The 24,210-nt window shown below is 52.8% G+C and overlaps 10 protein-coding genes across 10 annotated transcripts; 4 read left to right on the forward strand and 6 right to left on the reverse strand.

Annotated features, from left to right (window-relative positions):
* Window positions 1–566: 566 nt before the first annotated feature.
* On the reverse strand, window positions 567–3,709 carry J4E87_003417 (uncharacterized protein; the record flags this gene model as incomplete). Its single annotated transcript, XM_049375045.1, has 2 exons — window positions 567–810; window positions 1,263–3,709. 2 exons carry the CDS (start codon window positions 3,707–3,709, stop codon window positions 567–569), a joined length of 2,691 nt encoding a protein of 896 aa, XP_049234967.1.
* A 1,861-nt stretch (window positions 3,710–5,570) lies between these two features.
* On the reverse strand, window positions 5,571–8,969 carry J4E87_003418 (uncharacterized protein; the record flags this gene model as incomplete). Its single annotated transcript, XM_049375046.1, has 2 exons — window positions 5,571–8,747; window positions 8,805–8,969. The coding sequence occupies 2 exons, from the start codon at window positions 8,967–8,969 to the stop codon at window positions 5,571–5,573; spliced, it is 3,342 nt and encodes a 1,113-aa protein (XP_049234968.1).
* Window positions 8,970–9,749: 780 nt separating this feature from the next.
* J4E87_003419 (uncharacterized protein) lies at window positions 9,750–11,111 on the reverse strand (the record flags this gene model as incomplete). The annotated part of the gene is made up of 1 exon (XM_049375047.1): window positions 9,750–11,111. The coding sequence occupies one exon, from the start codon at window positions 11,109–11,111 to the stop codon at window positions 9,750–9,752; it is 1,362 nt and encodes a 453-aa protein (XP_049234969.1).
* Window positions 11,112–12,175: 1,064 nt separating this feature from the next.
* Window positions 12,176–13,045, forward strand: J4E87_003420 (uncharacterized protein; the record flags this gene model as incomplete). Its single annotated transcript, XM_049375048.1, has 5 exons — window positions 12,176–12,243; window positions 12,312–12,339; window positions 12,465–12,662; window positions 12,712–12,846; window positions 12,893–13,045. The coding sequence occupies 5 exons, from the start codon at window positions 12,176–12,178 to the stop codon at window positions 13,043–13,045; spliced, it is 582 nt and encodes a 193-aa protein (XP_049234970.1).
* A 1,195-nt stretch (window positions 13,046–14,240) lies between these two features.
* J4E87_003421 (uncharacterized protein) lies at window positions 14,241–15,870 on the reverse strand (the record flags this gene model as incomplete). The annotated part of the gene is made up of 3 exons (XM_049375049.1): window positions 14,241–14,413; window positions 14,476–15,322; window positions 15,412–15,870. 3 exons carry the CDS (start codon window positions 15,868–15,870, stop codon window positions 14,241–14,243), a joined length of 1,479 nt encoding a protein of 492 aa, XP_049234971.1.
* A 977-nt stretch (window positions 15,871–16,847) lies between these two features.
* J4E87_003422 (uncharacterized protein) lies at window positions 16,848–18,862 on the reverse strand (the record flags this gene model as incomplete). The annotated part of the gene is made up of 3 exons (XM_049375050.1): window positions 16,848–17,783; window positions 17,831–18,672; window positions 18,718–18,862. The coding sequence occupies 3 exons, from the start codon at window positions 18,860–18,862 to the stop codon at window positions 16,848–16,850; spliced, it is 1,923 nt and encodes a 640-aa protein (XP_049234972.1).
* Window positions 18,863–19,282: 420 nt separating this feature from the next.
* Window positions 19,283–20,148, forward strand: J4E87_003423 (uncharacterized protein; the record flags this gene model as incomplete). The annotated part of the gene is made up of 2 exons (XM_049375051.1): window positions 19,283–19,579; window positions 19,630–20,148. The coding sequence occupies 2 exons, from the start codon at window positions 19,283–19,285 to the stop codon at window positions 20,146–20,148; spliced, it is 816 nt and encodes a 271-aa protein (XP_049234973.1).
* A 552-nt stretch (window positions 20,149–20,700) lies between these two features.
* J4E87_003424 (uncharacterized protein) lies at window positions 20,701–21,578 on the forward strand (the record flags this gene model as incomplete). The annotated part of the gene is made up of 2 exons (XM_049375052.1): window positions 20,701–20,765; window positions 20,813–21,578. The coding sequence occupies 2 exons, from the start codon at window positions 20,701–20,703 to the stop codon at window positions 21,576–21,578; spliced, it is 831 nt and encodes a 276-aa protein (XP_049234974.1).
* Window positions 21,579–21,652: 74 nt separating this feature from the next.
* J4E87_003425 (uncharacterized protein) lies at window positions 21,653–22,849 on the reverse strand (the record flags this gene model as incomplete). Its single annotated transcript, XM_049375053.1, has 1 exon — window positions 21,653–22,849. One exon carries the CDS (start codon window positions 22,847–22,849, stop codon window positions 21,653–21,655), a length of 1,197 nt encoding a protein of 398 aa, XP_049234975.1.
* Window positions 22,850–23,263: 414 nt separating this feature from the next.
* Window positions 23,264–24,094, forward strand: J4E87_003426 (uncharacterized protein; the record flags this gene model as incomplete). The annotated part of the gene is made up of 1 exon (XM_049375054.1): window positions 23,264–24,094. One exon carries the CDS (start codon window positions 23,264–23,266, stop codon window positions 24,092–24,094), a length of 831 nt encoding a protein of 276 aa, XP_049234976.1.
* Window positions 24,095–24,210: the final 116 nt, after the last annotated feature.

Consider the following 24,210-nt stretch of genomic DNA (forward strand, 5'->3'; position numbering starts at 1 on the left):
CTCGGCTTCGAGCTTGAGAAAAGGGCCGCCGAACGTGTGCTCGCGTCGGCGAGCTTGCTCACAGCTCATCAGCAGCCGGTAATCGGTCTTGTTTTGAGACATTCTGGAAGGGCTATACAGCAGATGGTGACTTCAGACTCCTTGGCCCAAGTCGGAAGAACGACAAACGGTGCTGCTAAAGCAATATCGCATATCACAATGGTCTTCAAAAGTCATCTCAGAATGGAAAATTGGGACTTTTCGTTCATTTTCAACGAAACTGAAGACGTGCATTCGGCCGAGACACTTGCTCGTCTGGAGAGTATCATAAGCGGCATCACAGTGCGTACAAAACCCTTTCACGCATAGTGAACTGGTTATTCACATAGAGCCATCGGATAAATGCGTTGAGCAAATCTGCTATTTCCAATTCTTGACTGTATAGACATGATCACGCAGGGCAGAAATGCCTTGTCGTCAATGGTTCTGAGGTCCCATCGATCTATTCCAGGTGATGTGTTATGATGGTACAATACACCTGCGCATGTTCCGCGATACGGCCCGAGTCAGTCGTAGCATACAACTGTCTAGGTATTGAGTTTAGCTGCATCATCAGCCTTGTCTTGTACAGGGCAATCATTGTCAACCTCTGTTTGCACCTTTGCGTCTTCTTCCTCCACCGGTCTTAGTCCCGCAACAAAGTCACCAAATGAGTCTGGTAATACGATCCATTGAAGACTCTCGGAAGTGTTGTTCATGTCGGAGACCAATCTGCTCGCTTTTCCCTCTTCAACAATCGCCCAGACAATGGAAGTTGACATGTCGGCTGCACTGTGTAGCAAAGGATTTGGTAGACGAAGTTCTCTGCACAAGAGGTATTAGCTTTAGTGAAAGAGTCGGCACTTTGCTGAGGTTGGGCTTACTTGACAATTTCGTTGAAGATATCTGTACAGCCTTTAGTGCCATCAAACACTGCATCACCACGTCCGCGTGTTACGCATTTGTCCAGATAATTCGTCATTATCTCTGCAGCCTCTTGAATAGAAAGGCCATGAACTGCGACTATATTCTGGTCGATGAAGACAGCAGCTGTCTTCTTGTGGTGGGTCCTTTCATGAAACAAAAGGTTCATAGGTATGGCTCCGTTGTCGTCCCAATCCAGCCATAATGTTGATTGCATGTTTGGGTTAGTCATTGTGAAATACAAGGCGGTAAATATTTGCGTATTGATCGCGCTGCAGTGGCGTTGCAGCTTTTCTTGTGGGAAAAGAAATGCTGGTAACTCAGACTGAAGAAGTACACGGAACACGACAAGTGGTCCAGCTGACCAAATCTTCTTGAAGTCTTCTGGGTCCGATGTTTTCTGAGTATGCACCTTCAACTCCTTCATCAGAAAATCCAAGATGGCTTGGTTTGTAATATTGAGGAAGGTTGTGCTGCTGGGCCCGCCGTTGGAGAATAGCAGGTCAATAAGGGGGGTATTGTTGGGGCTTATCTGGCCACCTACGTGGACGGTATGTGCCTTCTTGAACCGACCATTGGTACGCGCAAGATCACTCGCTTTCATCCCGTGTGCGCGAAGCAGGCGTTGAATACACAAGTCGAGTGTTGCCGGTCTGCTACCCCTGAAGACGCTTGACTCGCCGAGCAGTGCGATTACGGTCTCCATGTCCTCCCACGTGTTTGCAAGTAACTTGTCTGCTGACTCAGCCCGGTTCGCACTGTGTGCTTGACGAAGAAAGTTGTAAAGATGCGCATATCCCAGTGTAAGTCCATCAGCGTTCTGTACAAGAAGCACCACCTCTCTCACGGCATGTAGTGCCACAAACAAGATTGTTCCAGCGAGGAATGGATTCATCCTGATCCAGTCGCCCTTATAGCGATCATAGAGTTCGTCTGGCTGGTAGTTTTCATCGAGACCTTTCGCTTTCCGCTCATGCTTCACGCGTGCTACCCAGATTGGATGATTACTCATCCAGACGAGGCTATCCCCCATTGTCAGGGGATCGCGGAAGAAGGATTTTAACTTTGATCGTTCCTTGTTGTCCAGAAAAAGCGCCGAACCCTTCACCACTTCGTGTATATACCCATGGCCAGAAGCGTGTGCCCATGTCTCAACATAATCAGCAAAGACTGACGCAACCTTTTTACGGTTGTCTTTACGATCATGTGATGGCTCGCTGGAGTCCCGGCAATCGTCTGTAATCTGTGGATCCCGATTATGGTCGCCTTCGCTACCATCTAATGGCTTGTCAGACCTCTGTTGATCATCCACGGCCTGTGGATTCCGTTCATGATCGCCTCTGCCATCTGATGGCTTGTCAGATTCCTGGTCATCATCTACAACTTGTAGTGTCCGTTCATAGTCATTGCGACCATCTGAGCGCTTGTTGAGTGGAACGAGAGGAACCAGACAATCCTGAACTCCTATGTACAGATCGGTGTACAACATCATTTCGATGGAGATGTTTGTTCCATACTGGTAGTCCTCCTTAGGTTCGAGATCGTCGTCGAAGCCTCGTTTCAAGTATCCATACCATTCCTGCGTAAAGTTATCCATGACAGGAGGTCGTTCCCGCACGTCTTTGACCATATAAAGAATGTCATCCATAGCGTACAAAAGAGATTGGTTCCTTAATGGAACATCTCTGCGACCATCAGAGCCACGTCGCTCCAAAAGAGACATGGCGGTAGGATACGCTTCAAGAAATTCCCAAACGCAGTTGTATGTGTGCAGACATCCATAGGTGAGCAGGCTATCCGAGGGTTTTACTACGCAGGACTGCGATCCTCCCATCATTGCACGAACTTTCGCTCGCACCTCGTCTGTTTGCCTCCTGAGCAATTTGCTGATCTCGGGACGATCAAGTAGCTTATGCCAGAAGCCCTCAGCGTCCTCTATCTCCGGGAACGAGGCCAAGAATTCGTGCACTAAGCTCTTTATCATCTGCATCGCTGCTTGTGTCGTTGCGGCTGCTGAGACAAAATCCACACCATCCTTACAATGGTAAAGAAACCAGATTCCTTTGACGGCACCCTTGATCTCATTGTAATCTTGTAACAACATGTTCATGGCAATCATGCGATCATCCTCTCTGTTGTCGACAGTATAATTCGTCTTTGAGGTTGTTGCTGGTCTAGCATCAAATGTCGACTGGTCACCGCTTCCCGGCTCCTGGTCTGCCAGCTCTCCAATATCAAGCTTGCTGAATCTAGTGTTTAGGCCATCGATCGGGGTCTGCGTAGCGTGGTCGCTGGGCTTAGGCGTCGCTTTGCCAGTAGTGATGAACGGCTTTAGCAAATTAAGTGTGTACTCCAAAGTTCCCGTGAAAGTAGCGTGTGCTTCGTTGCTCGCAGTGAATGTATGCTGTAAATTTGGATCTACATGTTCAGTCTGATTTTCGTGCCATTTCGTCGACTTGGTGCGCTGACGGATTGCTCGAGCTGCTGCTCTGCTGGCGTAGAGTGGCACCACGAACTTCTTGGGAGGTTTCTTTGCTATGGCATCGGCGCACGTTTTCAAATCATTGATGGTGACCTTGCGCGCTTGCGGGGATTTGGGTTCAGCCGTTCGCGCTTTCCCCTTGAGTCGGCCACCAGAAGCAGAAGTTTGCGCAGTGGCAGAAGGGACGAAGCCACAACGACTAGCCGTCTCGACAAGCCATGTAACAAAGATCTCGGTGTCGGCTTTATACTCTCGGTAGCTGTTGGCGATGTTATCCGGAAGCATTTTCGACGTGTCTGTCGGTGGATTGACGCAGTGCAATGTCACGACTCGCACCACACAGGTGTCTTATCGTTATCGTCACGTGCGCTAACGCCGCGCTACCCGTCAACCCCCTGCAAACATCGTCATAACTCCTCCCATGATCTTCGATCCGACATTCAGCCACATCACACAACTGCTATGACAACCTTTCTGTTACTTCCCAACGAGCTCACACAGCATATCGCATCTTTTCTTCCCTGCTCCTCAGCCCTCAATCTTTCAAGAACCAACCGACAATTGCGAACGATCTGCAATGACAAAATAGTATTCCGCAACATTGCAAAGTACAATTTAGGACAGCCCCTGCTCTCCAAAAATGGCATAGAACTATCGAAAACCCATTGGGCGGAAGCCGACTCCGTCTTAGCCAAAACGTCTCTCCAAGAAACGATCCGCATAGCATACGCAGCCGAGAGATGCATCGAAGCTCTGCTCGAGAACGGCGACACATGGACTTTACGCAAAGCCAAAGGAATCAATTCATATGAACTGAGTAGATGGCTACCCCATATCATGGCTCTGCACCACCCTATAGCTGCACAGCTTAAGCCCGAGACTTTCCTGGAGCTTCAAGGCCGCTTACAGGTTCACTTCCAATCAGATGAATTCTCACCCAATCTCCTCGATGTCAACTTCATCCTCAGCTACACTATCTTGAAGCAATTGCAAATTACGGGAAACGGGAAGCAAGTCAAGGCACCCTTTGACCGCTTCTTCTCCGTGAACCACATAAAGGATCCACCAATAGTGGCAAGTAACGGCGTGAGATTGGATGGAGATTCGATCAAGAGCCTTCGGCAGCGAGTGCGAGACTATGGTGCCTTCCGCAAGAGACATATGGATGGATTCGGATTGGATCAAGCTACGACTCTGCTCCCCACTTTCATTCTGGAACTGGCTGTACATGGTTCAAATCCATTGCACGATAACGCACTCCCGTCACCTACCAAAATACCCTTTAACTCATTCATGGACTTCTTGCCGACTATCTTCGCCAAGAATCCGGCACCTACTTACGAATACGACAACGAATATGACGACGTACCGTTTGGCGAGTGCCATACTCAAATGCTCTCACCTGACTTCCTTTCCTCCGGGCGATGGACGGGTTACTACTCGGACCAGCGAAGGGCATTGGGAAGAAGACGCTTCGATCCACGTATGCACAGCATCCAACTTGTTGCACGGGACACCGATACACCAAAGTGGGATGTCGGCGGCTACACCACATATACGATTATCGATTCGGAGAGCCGAGGGACTGATTCTGTCGGAGATTTCTCCCTGGAAGGCCGCGTGCGACACAACGATGGAGATATTTCCTTGACGAAACGATATCTTTCAAAAGACCTGTCATGTGAGTGGGAAGCTCGAATGACACCGTTTGGTATGGTGGGTGCATGGGGCACTGGAAGAGGTCTTGATACGAGATTTGGGGGATATTTTTGGATCTGGAAGGAGGAATGGCAAGAATTGTAATATGCATGTCAGTCCACAGCAGATACAGGAACTTCTCAGCCAAACACGCACATCATGCAAACCCACACCACGAGCAGCGAAACAGCTTCGACGATATCGTTCCATTGATCAGAAAAAGTACCCTGATCTCCCAGGACGCTACGACACATTCACGTGTCTATCAGACCTCCATAATAAGGCATGACACTGTACCGCATCGCTCCTAGTATACCACGTGAACATCATCACCTCTACCCCAGACATCCATACCCATGCATACCCTCCCTCCCCATAAATCCATGAAACACACCATCAAAAACGCCAATGTCATCCTCACAATACCACCTCACCACTCCTCGCCCATCTACGACATATCCATAGCCTCGCCCGCCCCCGCCCCAGCCTCAGCCGCGGCCCTACTCCGCTCCGCCATCTTCTCCGCCAACAGATTAGCCTTCCAACTCTGAATCTCCTCCCTGAGCTCATCATTCGGAACAACATCCTCAATCTTAAGCGACGTGCGATTAAAGGGATCATGCGGATCGCTCAGCAGATGCGCCTGAATGGTACCCCTATCGACAATCTGTTTGCTGACAGGAAGCGTGACGGGGTCTTCCATGAGCGACGCCAAAATAGGATCGAGGTACTGATCTGGAATCTCTCCGAGATCAGCTTCGACCATGTCCGCTTGCTCTTTAGCAGTTTTGATACGCTCAGACATGTTTTCCCATTGTGTCATTTGCTCGGGGGTCTTCAGTTTGAAGCGTTGGAGGATCTTGTAGGCTTCGTCCATGTATTCGGGCCGGTAGGAGCGGCCGTCTGTGGCGACGGCGTCGATGAAGGATTGCTTGGATTCGAGGTTGAGGTAGACGTCTGTGACTTCTGCGAGCATGTTGCGTGGGTTCCAGCCGTATTCCTCTGGGTTTTCGACCTTGAGTTGGGATTTCTTGGGGCCGACGAGGGCTTCGAGGTTGTAGTCTAGCATGTGGGCGAGGCGCACGACGACTTCCTTCTTGGTGAAGGAGTCGGCGAGGGCTTCGGTGAAGAGCTTCAACATGGCGACGGTTTCGTTGGTGAGTTGCATGTAGCTCTTGGCCTTGCCCTGGGCTGACGACAGCTTTTCTTCCCTCTCTTGACGCTCCGTCTGCTCCATGTTTGCTGGGGCATTCTTGAGCTCTCGTGATAGATCGTGGATCTCCTTGAAAGCGGTGAATGACTCATCCAGGACGAATGTTACATCGTTGAGGAGCAGGTTGACGAATTGAACGAAGAAGTCCAAGTTGACGCGCGCTTCAGTCGCAAGATGCTCGCGGTACACTGGGTTCGGCCAGATGCACTTGATGACCTGGAAGATCTCGTATCGAATGTTGAACTTGTCAAAGAACTGCGTATGTGTTCCGGTGCTCTCACATTCGATGTAGAACTTCATCAGTGCGTGGAGTAAGTGCTTCATGGCGAAGTCGTGTGCAAATAGCGTGTCGCCAAGCACGCCCTTTGGCTTACCGTGAATCTCCCATACTCCGTGGAACAGAATGGTGACAAGACCAGACTTTAAGTATGGGTTCTTGATGTACTCTGAGCTTCTCAGGAAGGTAATGCAGATCTTGACAATTTCCTCGCACTGAGTGGTTGTGATAATATGCGGCATGTAGCGAGTGATGAACTTGAAGTTTCCAACAATATCTTCAACGAAATATTCAGGTAGACACCTAAACTGCAGTGGTTGCTCTTCGGGTAGAGGCAGTTGCAGCTCTGACTTGGGGAAGTTGGTACCGGGCGAAGCAAGTCGTAGCAGCCACACGATGACGTATCGCATCAATTGCATAGACCGAGCTTGTGTAGTCTCATCAAGCAAGACACCTTGAATGGCCAAGATGCTACACTTGGCCTTCTCGATCTGGTCTTTCATCTTCTTGATGTGGTTGTCGAAGACGGCCAGTTGCGCCTGACTAGTCATGTACTTGGGTCGCTCGGGCTCGAGCTTAGCAAGCTCCTTCTCAAGGTACTTTACGTCCTTTTGAAGCGTACCCAACTTGGTATTGGCTGCCTCCAGACCATAGTGATGAGCGGCCACCGTCAAGAAGAAGACCTCGCTGATGAAGTTGTTGGTACCTGAGGCTTTGGTACTGTAAAACTCATCCGATGCATTCTGGTCGGCATTAATCTTTGTTTCATCTTGGATATCAACGCGGGGTGATCGGCGAAGGTAGTCAATGTCGATGCGATCGATCTTGGAAAAGGTAGCGTCCATGAAAGGCTCACAGAGACGATCTAAAATCACTGTGACATTGACCATGAAGCCGTCTGATGATACTGTTTTCCTGTCCACTTGTATCGCACGCCTCTTGTGGTTCTTGTTGACTGTAAGCGCTAACCAGTCCAACATCTTCTCGCGAGATTCCTTGTTCTTGATGAAAGTGTTCGTAATGTCCAGCAATTCTTCTTGGTGGGTTTGAAGTGTCATGCGGACAGCTCGTTGCGCGTTGACGATAAGTCCCTTGTCGACAGCCGCGGAGCCAGAGAAGTAGTTCATGGCTACGTCAGCCTGCATAGGAGATAGACGGAAGAATGGCCCTAAGAAACTATGAGTTTCGATATGTTGAGCCTCGATGTTAGCAGGCAGAAACGTCTCAGACTGTGCCATGGCGGCTACGAGCGGCGGAAATCGGACGAATACCCGCAGGATCAACATGTGCGCCTTGTAGTCTCCATTCATAGAGACCTTGGAGAGGCGCCGGCTGACATCCACCATAGCTTCCACAAGTGTGTCCTTGATGATATCGTCTTCGCCTATCCGCTGGCTCGCTTCAGTGAGGAACTCGTAGCAGATGCCGCGCTCGTCGTCAGGTCCGAGAAGTAAGCGATCAGCCAGTGCGTTCTCCGCGGGTGGCTCTTCCTGGAACATTTCTGGCATGCTAGCCGCGAAGATGCAATAGCTGAAGCACACTCGCCGGGCCTCTTTGACAACTTCGAACCGTGGACCAGTCTTATTCGCGAGGTTCTTGAGCGCTTTGGAAACGCGTTTCCAGCAACTCATCGTATATTCCAACGCATAGCCCTGGTGCTTTTCTGACGCTGCTTCCATTATGACGGAATCAAGTTGATCTGTAGTCAAGCGGATTGGCCTGCCCTGTTCCTCAAGATCGCGTCTGGCGCTTTCGGCAAAGTGTAGCTTATGTCCGTGTGCATCGTGCGTATGGCTCTCGTCCAGAGTGACCCTAAAGATGCTGCTGATTGTCCGATCCTCCCACGCTTCTATGCTCAATTCCGGCGCCTTCTGAGCGGGCTGCGGTGTGGGGCCATTGCTCGACGACTGTGCGGGTTTGATCGTGATGCGCTTTTTGGGCGGCTCGTCGGTGTTGACGCCTAATTGGGAGAAGGGATTCGCGGTCGGAGTGGGCTTCGGTGGTGGCGCCGGTGATTCAGCGGGCTTTGGGGATGAAGTGCCCGATGATGCGGCTTCGGGCGCGGTCGAGGGCGGCCGTGAAGGACCATTTGGAGTCGCAGGGCCGCCCAGCTTTGCAAGGCGCTTTGCACGGATCTGGAAGATATCCTCGTCAGCGTGTCTCTTTGACAGGCGGTCGGAAGGTGAGCTCACCTTGTCGGCGTCAGACATGGCGTCCGGCGCAGCAGCGGGTGCAGGTGCAGGTGCAGGTGCAGCATCAGGCATTGCGCTGTCTTGCTGCTCAGATGTCGCGTTGTCTGGTTGGTCGGACATGGCCTTGTCTTGGTGCTCTGGTTGCTCGGGCGGTTGGTCGGCCATGATGGCGATGTACTGGCTTCAGGCTGCAGCGAACTTCGGTGATGGGCGGCTGAGGGAGAAGTGCGGGCAGTAGAGAGGCGGTGGGGTAGATTAACGTATAAAGAGAAAGAAAGAAATAGGCCGTGGCCGTTTTGGTACAAGGACGTGGAGTGAAAGAGGCGCGAACCGTGGAGCAGTACTGCGTCAGTGCCTGTGGTTAGGTACGGGTCCCGGAGCTTCTAGTCTGCCCCGCCACTCTAGCCTGCACCCTCGCTCGCCAACTCACGTGTACCAAAGAAGCTCGACGAAGCGCGACGAAGTAGTGCATAGTCATGGACTGTATTTCCGTCCTTATCTCCGGCTTATCCAGATCTGACAGATAGCTCCAGATATGGTCGCTGCCTTGAGCCCTGCCCAACGCGGTAGCGACCATTACCACCAATTTGGTTCACATCACCACTCACTTCTCACACCTCCCTGCCATCATGAACCTCAGATTCATAATTCCCAATGCACGACATTAGATCTTGTTAAGTATCCATTCTCTAAGATCATGTATGCCTACCTTGGAATACTCTTTGTAGAATGCGACCCGGAACATGGCCACCCTTGGTGTTATATCCAAAAGGAAATTCAGAAACTATGACTTACCAGTTGGCCTGCGTAGTACTATTACCTCTCTATGATCACTCCTGGCCGAGCCGAACATTGGCATGTCTGTGTTGGAAGGCCCTGAGATGGACAAACGATCTCTACAGCTGACAAAGCAGCCAATGCGACATACTTACCTACACACATAGCTTAAAAGCAACTCCAATCTGTCATGTAATCCTCGGCCGTGTCTTCCGTATCCGCTTGTTTCCATACATCTTCTTCACCTGCGACGCCGTTTTCATCAACGTGCCAATTTCCCTTCTCAACCAGTTCACACCAGTTGGCTAGGACAGCGGCCAACGGTGTGCCATGTGTGGGTAGAAATGGGGTACACGCCCCATGCCGATACAAAGCATCTTGACCTTGGTCGCTCGGCTTCACGATAGTTCCATTGTTCTTGCGCACGTGGCCATTAGCTCCGATGGGGAAAGGCAGGAGTAGAGAAATTGAGTGTGTGTGCGTGCCATCGGGGGTCAGATACAGACCGGCGCGGTTATCAAGGGTGTGGGCATGTCCCCGTCTATCCTTCCACCGGTCACGATCAGACTCGAGAACGAGTTGGAGGCCTTGTGTCCGCCACGGGAACAAGAGAAATTTGGGTATATAGCTCATTTCATAGTCCGGAGTGGTGATGGAAGCGTCGGGGTGTAGCTCCTGTAATTTGGCACCTACACGGTGAACGAAGGCTTCGGTCGGAATGTCCAGTTGCGGAGCGATGGAAGTAAAGGTCGGCTTCTTCGCCCGAGAAAGGAATGCGCGTGCGAAAGACGGGATAGCCGGATATTTCTCCAAGATCTCAGATGATACCAAAACAGCGTCCACTTTTTCTTGCTTCTCCTCCTGGTGTGCTCCCGGGTCGTCATCTTTCCCTTGTCCCGGTAGGCGTTTAGTGATCGCGTCCACCAAACTATGCCACGCCTCCAGCGCGCCCTCCAGCTCAAGGCCAGTCCACTCGAGTATCCTCCATCCCTGCGTAGTAAGTTCATCTCCCAGGTATTCTGCATCGATGACGAATTTCCCCGACTCAACGCAGTCCCAGTAAATTTCCAGCGCATTCTGAAGATCGTCCCAATAGAGGTCTTCAGGTTCGGAATACGGAGAGGCCATGTAGCCCACTTGCTGCGTCGATAGGCTGTACAAAAGACCCCCTGCATCATATGCAGGTCCTGTGTAAAGCAGGATGTAATCCTCGCGTTCCTCGATGATGCCAAGCCACATATCGGGGATCATATGGTTAGGCGAAGGGACACCGACGAGCAAGGGATTAAAGGCCAGATGTTGATGTTGTTCGGGCACGACGATGTCGATGCCTGATAGGAAGGCTGTGAGGTCATCGTCGAATTCTTCCTCGATATCTAGGGGCAAGGGAACGGGTGAGGAAGGATCTAGTGAGTGCGCGCTGAACCAGCTGCGTTGAATCTGAGGTTGGCGGTCGGGTGGAAGGTGCGAGCAAGCGTGGGCGACGATGCGGTTGTGTAGATCTATGCACTTGTCAACCTCAAAGCCCATGGTGAACGTCGAGTCGCAAAGGTGTGTTGTGGGCGGGGGTTGTTGGTGTACACGTGTTGGTGAGTTGAGGTAGCCGGAAGGCACGGTTAAGAAGCGCCCCATTCAAGGGAAGAACTGACTCGACACCCACCTAAAGCTGTTAATCTAGAGGTATACATTGCGTTCGGGTCTTGGAAACATCCTGTTCTTCACCAATATAGTCTGCAGCGCGCCTGTCTAGTGTCTTCCTTGTGTGAGGTGGACGGGCCTTAAACATATTGAGGAACACAGAAACAGCAGGAGCAGGAACAAGAACAAGATGATGGCCTAGAACGCAGACGAAGAAGGCGTATGGATCCACGCACTAGGTCGACCCTGCCGTTCGACAGTGGTTCCTGCCTGTGGGAGACTGGTCGCGCTTGCCAGAGCACGCGCACGCAGAACAAGCTGGGGAAAGGGCAGGCGAGCTGTCAGGTCCAATCTGAAACCCTTGTCACGACCAAGACCTTGCCGGGGCAACCAGCAACACACGACGGTAACAACTGGTGCAAGGCGATTGCAGTCAAAGAACAGCCGTCTTGTGCATGAGAACAGGGCCCTCGTGTTATTGGCCGTGCTGGACATGTCAAACCGCACCGGGGGACAAGCTGCTGCCATGTGACGGCTCCGGGGCGTGTGCATGGGTAGTTTACCTTGTCGGTTAGGGCAAGGCGCTTGATGCAGATAGCTAATCGCCTTCTCCTCTTCTCTCGGCCAACCTACAGTACACGCCATCGCGACGACGCTTCACAAACCTTCTACGTGATAATCAAGTGAGCAGCTGTCCAGGTACGTCACGCTCGCTCTCATTTCGCTCCCGCTAGGCCGCAATCGCCGAAGCGCTGCGTGGCGCAAGCAGCACTCAGCCGCAGTTGTTGCAGCACGACCCCCGTTGCGGCCATGGTGCCTAGAGCCATAACACCCTGAAGCCGCTGTTCTCCAACTTCAATCACCGCCAGTCCAGCTCTCCATCCACATACTCACCACCTCCCTCACAGATCTTGCTGCCCCCACCGCCGCCTCAATAACCCATCCCCCACGACACCATGGCCGAGATTCGACGAAAGCTCGTTATTGTCGGTGACGGCGCCTGTGGAAAGACCTGTCTGCTCATGTACGTCCTCGCCCTCGCCATCACTCTTAACACTACTGCAAAACAGCTGCTAACGGTGCCGTCTGCAGCGTCTTCTCCAAGGGCACCTTCCCCGAGGTCAGTACTCGCCGCCCGCCTCGCCTGCATCCCTGAGCCGCGTCAGCCTAGCTGTTCCGCCTGCACTCGCAGCCATCGCAGCCTGCACTCCCTCGCAACGCACCCACTAACGTGCCCGCCTGCAGGTCTACGTCCCCACCGTTTTCGAGAACTACGTCGCCGATGTCGAGGTCGACGGCAAGCACGTCGAGCTCGCCCTCTGGGATACCGCCGGCCAGGAAGATTACGACCGTCTGCGCCCTCTCTCCTACCCCGACTCGCACGTTATCCTGATTTGCTTCGCCATCGATTCGCCCGATTCGCTTGACAACGTCCAGGAGAAGGTACCGCAAATGCCTCACACGCGTACAAGCAGCCGCTGACACACAACAGTGGATCTCCGAGGTTCTGCACTTCTGCCAGGGCCTTCCCATCATCCTCGTTGGATGTAAGAAGGATCTGCGCTTCGACCAGAAGACGATTGAGGAGCTACACAAGACCTCGCAGAAGCCCGTGACACCCGAGCAGGTTAGTAGCCTCACTCCACCCACCCATCACCTACTAACACACCCAGGCCGAGGATGTGCGCAAGAAGATCGGTGCCCAGAAGTACCTCGAGTGCTCAGCCAAGACGAACGAGGGCGTCCGAGAAGTATTCGAGCACGCCACCCGGGCTGCCCTGTTGACCCGGAAAGAGAAGAAGACCAAGAAGTGCTTGATCTTGTAAGCCTGGACAAGACTTTGCGACGATATAGGTCGAGAGCCGCCGCAACCGCGCGATGTTGAGCCTGGACAAGAGCAACACGGTGGCGGCTATCGGGTGTCTAATTAGTGGTCTATTTGAGAAGGAGGGCAACATGTCATGGGCCGGTAGGGGTAGCAGACAAGCCGACTCCTTCCAGTCTGCTTGCAGTCTCATCTCTGACGGCACCTATACGAGGCGTTACTGTGCTGGATCTTTTGTGTGTTTGGACCGTACATCATCTTGGGGTAGTTCATGATGGGGTTATCTTCTCAGAAAGCGTGTGGATCGAGATTGAGCAAATGGTAGGATCTTTCTAATAACCGGGTGCTTTGTTTTGCTCTTATCGTGTCTACCCATATCAATCGTTGAAGCCTGTGAACTATATAACATGACTATCTTTGGTGACTTCTATATTGTGACCCAGCTTTCTATCAAAGTAAAGCTATTGAAGTGATGGCTCAACAGCATTTACATACATGAATGATGTGCCAATCTGAAACACGCCTCCCCATCATATCATCCCATCGTGCATCCACCCTTATCTCGCACCAAACACCGCATATCTCTCGCATTATCTCCCTCCCCCTGACTCGCTCGTCACATCTCTCTCCACATACCAAGCCCATACTTATGCAACGCATGTACCAAGACTGTACCAATCCTCTCGACCCGGATGTGAGGTTCCGATGTACCGCCCCGCCTTTAATGCAGGCAGGCAGTGCGAGGCGAGGAGGAGTCTGAGGGCTGGGGCCTTGCTTAAGATGTGCTGGTGCTGGTGCTGGTGCTGGCCGGTGGGTAAGGTGTGTGGAAGGGTGGGTACGCAGTACTATGCAGTGGATAGGTGGATATGTAGAGCGGAAAGTGGAGATGCTTGGGGGATCAGGCCACCAAGCTATTGTCGGTGTCTGCACTGTTTGCTTGACGGTGCGTGGTAGATGTGAGGTGGTTTGTGATGTTGGGCAAAGTATATGTACTGTTTCTTGCCTTGGGATCTTGGGTGTTGGGCAGATGTGAATCGTTATGATGCGTGAATATATGTATTCATGTATATATCTACAAAGTGTCCGCGTAGTGTCTCTCCTCAAGACCAGATTGCTGGTTGTATGTGCAACTCCGGTAATGCTGTGTCCCTGAACGCCCGTGCTAGCAATGCTTATCCGTACCCAAATCCCGTATGCTACATGAAAATCGAAAGCGCGGTGAAGGCTCCTACGAGCGCGAAGAAGGACGTCGAAGTCGGGGATCTCGTAGCAGTACCCTCCTGGTCTTGAGGCTGCCCAGCACCCGCTGTATTCGAGCTCGCTCCCCCAGTTCCAGTCGCTGTCCTCGATGCCGAAGGAGATGCGGTACCTATAAATTTCAAGTCAGTCAATGTTACTTCAACGTCAAAGGCGCAAAAGGCCCAAACATACCAGTAGAACTCTCACTCTCAGCAACAACATCCTGCTCCTGTCCCAACACCCCCAATCCCACTCTGCTGCCCTCGAAATCAAAAACACTGTACACGTTCTTGAGAAACACGTCCCCCACCAACCACTGGTTATCGCCAAACGTCTTTCTGCCCACGATATTACTCCTGCACAACTCCGAACTGTCGTCTTTACTCCCTACCCAATCCGCCGTGGAGATGTTGTATACACGATCGTTGAAACTGAATTGTATGGCGGCGCTCGTGTCGCAGGGCACGAAGAACGTCTCGCCGTCTTGTTCGAAGCCTTGGATTTGGGAATGTAGAGCTAGGGCATCTGGTTCGGGTATGAGGATGAAGGATGTGCCTGTGTCCATGATCGCCGTTCGGTCAACTCCAGTGGTGAGGTTAGCAGACTTTCCGTCTACACCAGCGTCTTGCAATGGTATCTCCCAGAACCCTGACTCGTTGTCTACGCAGTCGATGTAGTTGATGTCGCCGGTAAACCGCTCTTTGTTCACTTCTCCCAGATTCAGTTCGCCATCCATCTTGCCATCTTCGCCCCGACTCAGATGTATACCGTAGAGTTTTGCGCCGATGAGGTTCTGGCTCGAGAGCAAGTCCATGATTTGTGGTGCGGCGATTTCATCGTCGCTTGTGCCTTGAACGCCGCGGCCGATGCCGAGGATGCCGTCCATGGGGTATGCGCGGAATTCGTCGGATACGTTCGTTGCGAGGCCGAATGTGAGGGTGGGGGAGAGGGAGGGGCCGAGGTGGAGTATGTCGGTTGCGAGGTGGCCTGACGAGGAGCCTGTGCCGTAGGTTACGCTGAAGGGGGTTGTTGCGTCGGTCTGGGTGTTGTGTTAGCATTTGTAGTCATGTGTGACCTGACGAAAGAGTTCCAGATGGAAGAAAGATAGAGATGGGAAGCACAACGTACTTTCAGCGTACTCGAATCCGCCGTCCCGAAAGTCGCATGCGTTTTACACGCTTCGCTCTCGCACTCCTCGCTCATAACCCAGGTGTTACTCGCCGCTGAATCGAGCAGCAGATGGTATTCATCCGTGCTGTCGCCGAACGTTACGGCGACCATGTAGCTGAGATCACTGCCATCTTGGTCTATGGCTACGCTGTTTTCTTGGCTGGGGTTGTTCGAATTGACGATGTTGTAGACGTTTTGGCGGGATCGTAATGAGGGTGTGCGTATGCGACGGAGCGGGAGCGTTATGGAGCGCGAGGTCCCGGCTTGGGAGGACGGTGGTTGTGGGGAGGTTCGGTGCGAGTGCGTTGATGTGGAGGCAGTTTTGCCGGAGGTATAGTGGTAAGGGTAGAATGCTGTCGCTGTAGGTAGGATTGCTACCGTTGAGAGCGCAAGCCAGGTTGGCAGGTAGGTGTGCATGGTGTTGTGACGTCGGTGTCTAGAGTCTGAGCTCTTCAGTCCTTTTGCCTTCCCGATTCCTTCGTAACGTCTTCTCAAGGAATCGTGGTATCAAAGTCGCTTTCCAGTATTCCAAATGCGATGTTGTTAACGCGTCCCGTTCGCCTTCAGCCGTGAACGAATCCAACCCAATCCAATCGCCAGAAACGAGCGTAAATAACAAGGCGCAGTAAACGTATACACACGAAGAAGAAAAGATAACGACTACGCAATACCCGCCTGAACGAATGGCACCTAGGTAGGACGTGCGGCTGAAAAGAAGGACAATGCGGGTATGATCATCCAAAAGGTACAAGTAGGTAAACAGTCCCTCAAGCTTTCTAAACGCCACAGAAAACCCAAGTTATCGTGAAAAACAGAAAGAAGACGAGCAGAAACGGAGAGCAGTCCAGACGAAAGAAAACACCAACGCCATCGCGCCATGCACCGCGCAAGCCTCACCCAACATGACGTCCTTGGCTCTCTCTCCTTCCCTATCACGATATGGATCCATCGGACGCGCAACCCGGCTAGTTGAATTTTGCGGGGCGCGCTAACGCCCATCGTGTTTACCCCTGGAACCGACGTTCGTTTGAAACAGCGAGGTCATGTCTGACAGGACCAATGACAGCTGCATGATGTAGCAATCTGCATCGGGTGTCTGGCATCTGGCATCTTCCTCGTTGGGGGCGATGACGGGTTCAAGGCTTTGATTTGCTGGTTGGCAGAGCTGATGCAGACGATCTTAGGAAGGGGAGGTGGGCTTGGCGTAATGCGATGGGCGACGGGGAGGCCGATGGGGGACGATCGGTTTGGGAGTGTCGTAAACTGATTATGCGATGGTCTTGGGCGATGGGAAAGTCTTGGTAACGCTGCGATTGACAGAACTTGAGAGGGCATCTATGACTGGTTCATTCAAATGGTTCTACGAGATCTGGCTGCGGAAGTTTTGACATCTACTATTTCGTCCCCGCCTGAATCATCTCGGGTGCTTTCTTGACACCTACCACCTTCTTTGCCTCCATAATCTCCAGCCTGCTGAGACCCATACCGCTCAGGTATTCGTTGAAGCTGCCAAGGACCTTCTCAAGACCTTGTCTGAGACATTCTCTGGCTTCATCTACTTCAGGCACTTTCCTCCTCTCCGCTTCTGGCTTGCCGTTCGTCTCCTTGTCACTCCAATGGATCGGAGCTGTGTCCATGTACTCATCGATCTTCTTCAACGCAATAGTGAATATGCGCACTATGCTTGGAATTCCTTGGTGAAAGCGTCCTAAACTGTCCTCGGCAAGAGAAAACACCGCAAGATTTGCTAGTGCAGTCGCGGCATTGCAAACTTGGGAAAGTTGGGAGTAAGGTGCGCCGAGAACGACAATGTTCGACGTCCGTTGGAAGGAATGCTGGAACAGTAGGCCGACCGGGGAAGAAACAAGCTTGTTATAATAAGTCGTGAAGAACGACTCGGCTTCCCTGGCACCTTCTTGGGCCTTCTTCATTCCTTTGTTGATGGCTTCCCGACTGTATGCTTGCTGTGCGTTTCCTGGAGCGCTGTGTGACTTTGCAATACTGGCGGTTGCTGCTTCGACATGTTCCCACCTGGTACTTGGTTGTGGTGGCGCAGCAGCAATCGGCTTGTCGTCCTTCAGCGGTTGTGCGATACGAGGAACCAGATTGATAGGTCCGGTCGGCTTGTCTTGACCTGATGCGTCGCTGGGCTGGTAGGCTGGATCGAGACCAGCACTGACGCGTTCGATAAGCCACTTGAGCTGTCCCAGACAGATATCCGTAACTTGCTGATGTGTCGGGGCCTTCTTACGATCTATCTCGCTGTAGATAGTCTTGCGGCGCTCAGGAAAGGCGTCGGTGATGAGGGCTAGCTCCCAGAATGCAATGGCCTGAATTAGTTAGCAGTGAACGTAGTAATAGTATCACTTCGTCTTACCTTGACAGTATCCTTCTTCGACTTGAGTCCGTTCAAAAGGGATCCATTGGGGTCAGTAGAGTCGTTCGTGATGGGCACATCGTTCTTCAAGGGCTCCTGTGCGAGGTACACATCGAAGGTCTTATTGACAAACTCCCAGAGCACAACGAGAAGCGTTCCTTCCGTGACGAACATGAAGCACAGAGGCAAGAATGGGGCAAGTCCTGTGGGCGTAGAAGTCTTGGACAAGCTCCAGAGGTACCGACTGAAACTGTAGTAGTAGCTCCAGATCAGGTTTCGGGTTCCGAGGTAGTAAAGACAGAAACCGGCAGCTGCAGTGACCGAAGCCAAGAAGGTCGAGTGTGTTGCAATGCCCTTGAGCGATCTCGTAAGGACATGTCTGGGCTTGGGGCCCCGTCGTGCCGGAGTGGAAGTGGTCGCGTCACCCCGCTCCTTCTTGGGCTTCATCGCCTGCAACTCAATCTTGTCATAGTCCCTCCACAAGTGTACTCCAGATTGTGCTGCTGATAGTAGGTAGAAGAGATAGCGCAGGTATAGCGGCCTCTCGTTCAGGCGGAATCGCTCGTGCATGCGGCCAGCCTCGATGAAGTTGAGCCTGGCTTGGGTGCCCCGCGACCAGATATATGTTTCGACAAATAGCATTGCAGAGAAAGCGTATGCGACAAGCGTGATCAGCGTCGCAGGACGGAAGAAGTATTTCTTGAACGTCTCGAATCGGGTCTCAGTTTGGCGGCGGCCAACATGCCACTGCGCGACGCGAAGGACGTAGATGGAAAGGGCGGAGAGAAAAAGGAGGAGGGCCCGAATGCCAGTGAGGCCTAGAGGAAACCACAGCCATAGCACTGTCTGTGTTAGTAGGTGTATGGATTTCTTTCAGTATCTCTTACTATTGTCCCATTCTCCCATCCAGCACGCGATCGCATAGCATAGCAGCAGCGTGTACCGACTGGCCTTGTTGAATCTTCGGTGCAGAGCTGGCGTCAGGTAGTCTCTGTACGGGCGCACTTGCGTTCCCAGCGGTGCGAGCGCCATGTTTGCGACAGGTCGGGGCGGAGAGAGCGTATGAGTGAGGAACTGGCTATATCATAGCAAAGAAGCAGAAGGATGGCGTCGCGCCAAGGGTAATTCGAACGCGCTGGTGCGGCAGTCTGGAGTACTGCAGCAAGGAAAGCTGCCCGACTTTGTCAAACAAACATTGTTGATCGGCGCAGCTACCACTTCGTCGCCGACAGCTGCACGCTTACCTAAGGGATCCGCTTGTGCCTTGAGCCATGTGCCCTAGCCGCGGTCCTTCGTCATCGCCGCAGGAACCACCGAGCACCAACCTCCAGGTAACCACGATTGGACTTGGGTACCAGGCTGCAACATCCCCACACACGATCGCATAGCTTCAAACATCGTCCAGACACTCTTCTAGAAGATCATCGACTGTCGCTTCTCTTATCCGGCACCATGTCGTTCCAACGCTCCAGCGCCCTCGAATCGCAACCCACGACATGGCGAAGGGACGACGATCCGTCATACGCCGATGATCCAGAGTTCCGCGACTTCGCCGACAAGCTTTCCGACGACCTCTTCGCCCTGACCCGCAACGTCGCCCGCCTGTCGCAAGAGACGGGCAAGCTAGGGACCAAGCACGAGACCGCCCGCGTGCGCGAGCGCGTGAAGACCACCGTCGAAGAGACATCGGAAAAGTTCAAAGAGCTCGGAGAGGGATTGAAGAAGATCACCACCTGGCCTGATGTCGGGGTATGGATACCTCGTTCTTGAGATGGAAGCCGATAGCTAACAGACCACAGCCCTCGCAGAAGTTCACGCAATCGAAGCTCCAGCGCGAATTCAAAGCAACACTCACCGAGTTCCAACACCTCCAGAAGCAGGCCCTAGAGAAAGAGAAGCAGTCGGCACAGGCGGCACGCACAGCCCTGCAAGACGTATCATCGCCAAGCGAAGAGCGGGGAGGAGACTTCGGGCAACAACAAGAGCAGGAGCAGCTGCGCTTGGCAAACCAGGATGAGGTCGACTTCCAGGAGTCGATGATCATTGAGCGCGAGTCTGAGATCCGTAACATCGAGCAGTCGGTTGGGGAACTCAATGAGCTATTCCGTGATGTTGCGCATATGGTGCACGAGCAGGGTGCTCAACTCGACATCATCGAGGAGAACGTCGAGGTTACGCATGACGCGTCGCGAGGTGCACATGTGAATCTCAAGCAGGCCAGCAACTACCAGAAGAGCGCGAGGAGTAAGGCGTGTATTCTGCTGCTCATTCTCGCCATTGTTTTGGTCATCATCATTCTTGCTGTCATCTTGGACTAGATGATAGCTGCGTTATCTCTATAATGGTTGGTTCTGCTTATTTCGGCGTTGCATTGTACATTTGGGGGGATCTTATACCATGGTGCATTTCATTGCAAATTTCTGTCGTTTTCGAGATGTGTTTTGCCAACTATGTCTTTTGGCTCTCCATCGTATGCTTTGCAGTGGCTTTTGTGTTAGCCAAGTCGTATCTAATCAATGTTCAACATTTTCTCTCACTGTCGTGTGTCCTTCCTGCGTTGGTTGCTCGCTCCTTCCCCCACGTGTCTCTCAGGACAGTGCTCGGCTCACTCAGAAGGCGCGTCGTCAAAACTTTCTCTCACCTCACGCCATGCCACATCACTGACTGCCACCTCACATCTTTACCTTGAGGTTGGCCGCATGTCTACGAACCTCTTCAAGAGTATCGCGGCTGCTCGGGCTGCTGCTGCTGCTACTGATAGTTCGTTCGAAATGGTCGATCACGTCATAGATCTCTCCACACCTCCGTCACGATCTAGATTCCGTCTTCTCCGCGGTGCGCAGACCGAGACCAGTCGTCAACAGAACGCCATGCCACCTCCCAATAAGCCTACATTACCTCTTCATAAGGACAAGGCTGCACCACCGCTTCACAGGTAAATGTATCTCTCTGACGAGTGTGCTATAGCTGACACTTATCCAGTGCCGCTGCAAGAAGTGGCAGTGAGGCAAACGCTATCATCGAGGTTGGCCCAGACCGCATGAAATATCACGTCCAGAAAGCGTTTCTCGTGCACCACTCGGACTATTTCCACAAGGCTCTGAGTGGTACCTGGAAAGAAGCCGAGGATGGAGTGGTGACTCTTGTCGATGTTGAGCCCGCTATCTTCAACCTGTTTGTCGAGTGGCTCTATACCCAACAACTTCCTAGTAGCCGTTCTGACTACAGGCGTGTTGCGGATGCGAATTTCTCCGAAGATGTGTGCAAGATCAGGTTATACGTGTTTGCGGACCGCTTCGCAGTACCTGCATTACGGACAGCTATGAACCGGCAGATAGTCGGCGAACGCGATGTCACTTCTGGATTGTGTTGGGGCGTTACCCAGATCGCGTACGCCTTCGACAACCTACCAACTTCGGACCCAGTATTGGACTTTCTCGTGGATCAATACTACACGGAATGGGGTGGACATTCGACTTTCGCGGAAGGATTGCCGCAGGAATTTCTACTACGTTTCTTTAGGAGGGTTGGTAGCGAGCGTGCTCAAGGCCGCGATGTGGTTGCGGAAAGTTTCAGGGTGGACTTCTGTACCTACCATGAGCATGCGACGGATGCGGACAAGAGCTCCTGTTCCCATAAGCCGAGGCTGGGTGGTGGACACTTCGTTGGATTGGAGCGGCCTGTCAGAAGCGAGACACGCTCAAGGAGCATCGTGGGTTCCAAACGTCCAGCAACTTCATCGTCTTAGCTTCTGGCTGGATAGCATTCCACTTTCTGTACGGGTATCTACAAAACTTTCTGTAATCTAGCTAGCCATCCGCTCTATGCGCTATTGATGGGTTCGCCCTTCTCATCAATCAAACTCTCTTCAGTCTTGACTGGACCTTCACCAACACCTGTCAAAATGACTCTGCTAACACCTTCCTCCAAGAATGTGATAGCGGGACCTGCGTCGAACTTGACCTTCTCAAGCGCGTCGGCGTTGGCCTGAACAGCCTGGCCCCTCTCGCCTTGCCATCCATCCTTCTCATTCAAGATCTGCTTGAACAGACCAGCAACCTCCTTCTCGTTCTCTTCAAGGTAGTACACAACAGCGTTTGGGCCCGCATCGAAGGTGTACGCCGCGATAATCTTGCCAGCCGCAGCGTTGATGCTCTCAACGACCTTGATAGCCGCACGGGAAACGTCATTGAGGTAGAAGATCGGAGGGAAGGTATCGAGGCAAGTAGCGTGGAAGGAGTTGCTGTCCATCATAGTAAGCTTGCCAAAAGCCTCGAAGTCCTTGTCCTGGATAGCCTTCTGCATTTCCTTCATGCGCTTTGGGACCGTCTCTGTAGCTCTTGACTGGAAGAGGCTAGATGTAGCAACAGTGATCTGCATACCAGAGGTACTCGACACACCCTTCTTGGCCGCGCTAACAACCAAGATAACAGCGCGCATGTTGGGCCAGTGGCTCGCAGGCGCAACCTGGAAAGCAACACTATCACTACCATCCGAGGCGGACCCTTGCTCCCAGCCTACATATCCGCCGAAAAGCGATCGGCATGCGGAGCCAGAGCCCTGCCTCGCGATACGTGAGAGGTCGGTTGGCGAAGAAGGGAGCTCGTAGAGGTTTGCAATTGCGCGGACAAGAGCAGCGAAACCGGCAGCCGAACTAGCCAGTCCAGCAGCGGTGGGGAAGTTGTTCTCGGAAACGATGCGCAGAGGTAGGTCGGCGAGTTTAGCGAGGCTAGAGTCCTTCTCCTCGAGCTGCTTCCTCAGTGCCCTCAGCTCCCTGAAGCATGCTTGTGTCCTAGCACCAGAAACATCCTGCGATTGGCCGTTCAGGAGGAGTGTGTCTTCTTTCGGGTAGGTAGACGAGCACGACGCGGTGGTGTGGGTGCGGAGGTCGGACTGCGCGAGGGTGACGCTGAGGGAGGAGTTGGTGGGGAGGTTGAGCTTGGGGTCGCGCTTTCCCCAGTATTTGATTACGGCGATGTTGACCGGGGCGGTGGTGCTGGCACGGTGGATGTCGGACATTTTGACGTTTGCTATAGGAGAAGGAGGGGAGGGAAAGAAGCAAAACACTGAGGGTAGCGGTGAAAGTCAAGGGGGCTTGGTGGGGTTTAATGTTTATATGCAGGGTCTAGTTGGATGCGGTCTAGAAAGCGCGGATCTAGGACAGTGACTCGAGACAGCGGAATTATTTGCGCGGTGAAAGGTTAGACAGGGTCAAGCTTGGAAATTGGCCGTCTACTACAGAGTATTCTCCGGTGGTAGAAAGACATACACCCTGACGCTGTCCAAAGCGGTGGAGTGCGGTAGTTGAAGGCCAGCCAATCAGACGCACCTGATTCCCGCAAAGGCCCGTGCCCAACATTTCTCGAATGGCTTCCGTCACCATCCCGAGTTTCTCGGAACCCGACAAAACCAACCTCACACATTTGCACCACAATGTCCTCGCAAGACGACCCAGCAGCCGCCTGCCCCGTCGACCACAAGACACGCGAAGCATGGCTCGCACAAGTCCGCGCCCAAAACGGCACCACACCACCAAATCCCCATAGCACACCCATCCCAACACCCGCCGCCGCGGCCGCGGCCGCCGCGCCAGCACCCTCCCAATCCGCCGTCCAGCAATCCTGCGACTCCTCCACGCTCGACCAAAGCACCACCTCCCCACCCCCAAGCAGCACAAGCATCCTCTCGCAAATACGCCTCGGCACCGACCGCGAAGTAAGCACAATACCACGCGCCCTACCAGACCAACTCGCAGCGACACCAGCACCAGATGCGCGCCCCGCCAACAACGAGCGCGACACGGGCTCCGACAAGAAAACCGGAAACTGGATCTACCCCTCCGAGCAAATGTTCTTCGACGCCATGCGCCGCAAATCCTACGACCCGTCCGCCCCAGACATGCGCACCATAGTGCCCATCCACAACGCCGTCAACGAACGCGCGTGGCACGAGATCAAGAGCTGGGAAAGCGGGCGCGGCAGCGAGAAATGCGGCGGGCCTAAACTGGCGAGTTTCTCTGGGTTGAGCACGAGTTTAACGCCGAGGGCAAGGTGGAAGAGTCTGATGGGGTATCAGCCGCCGTTTGATCGCCACGATTGGGTGGTGGATCGGTGTGGGACGAAGGTTGAGTATGTGATTGATTTTTATGCGGGCAGGGATGAGGGGAAGGTGGGGAAGGCGTTGAATTTTTATTTGGATGTTAGGCCTAAGTTGAATAGTTGGGAGGGGGTTAAGATGAGGATGGCGCGGTTTTGGGGGTTTTAGGGACGGAAGACGGGGGGGGAGATGGGGGTTGTAGGATAGATTTGTATATATGTATGATTAGTTGACTTGGAGTGGGGGAGTATAGACAGGATCTTGATGAGTATGGATAGGATGTA

Source organism: Alternaria ethzedia, assembly GCF_023757985.1.
Source record: "Alternaria ethzedia strain BMP 0044 chromosome Unknown scaffold_6, whole genome shotgun sequence".
Taxonomy (NCBI): Eukaryota; Fungi; Ascomycota; class Dothideomycetes; order Pleosporales; family Pleosporaceae; genus Alternaria; species Alternaria ethzedia.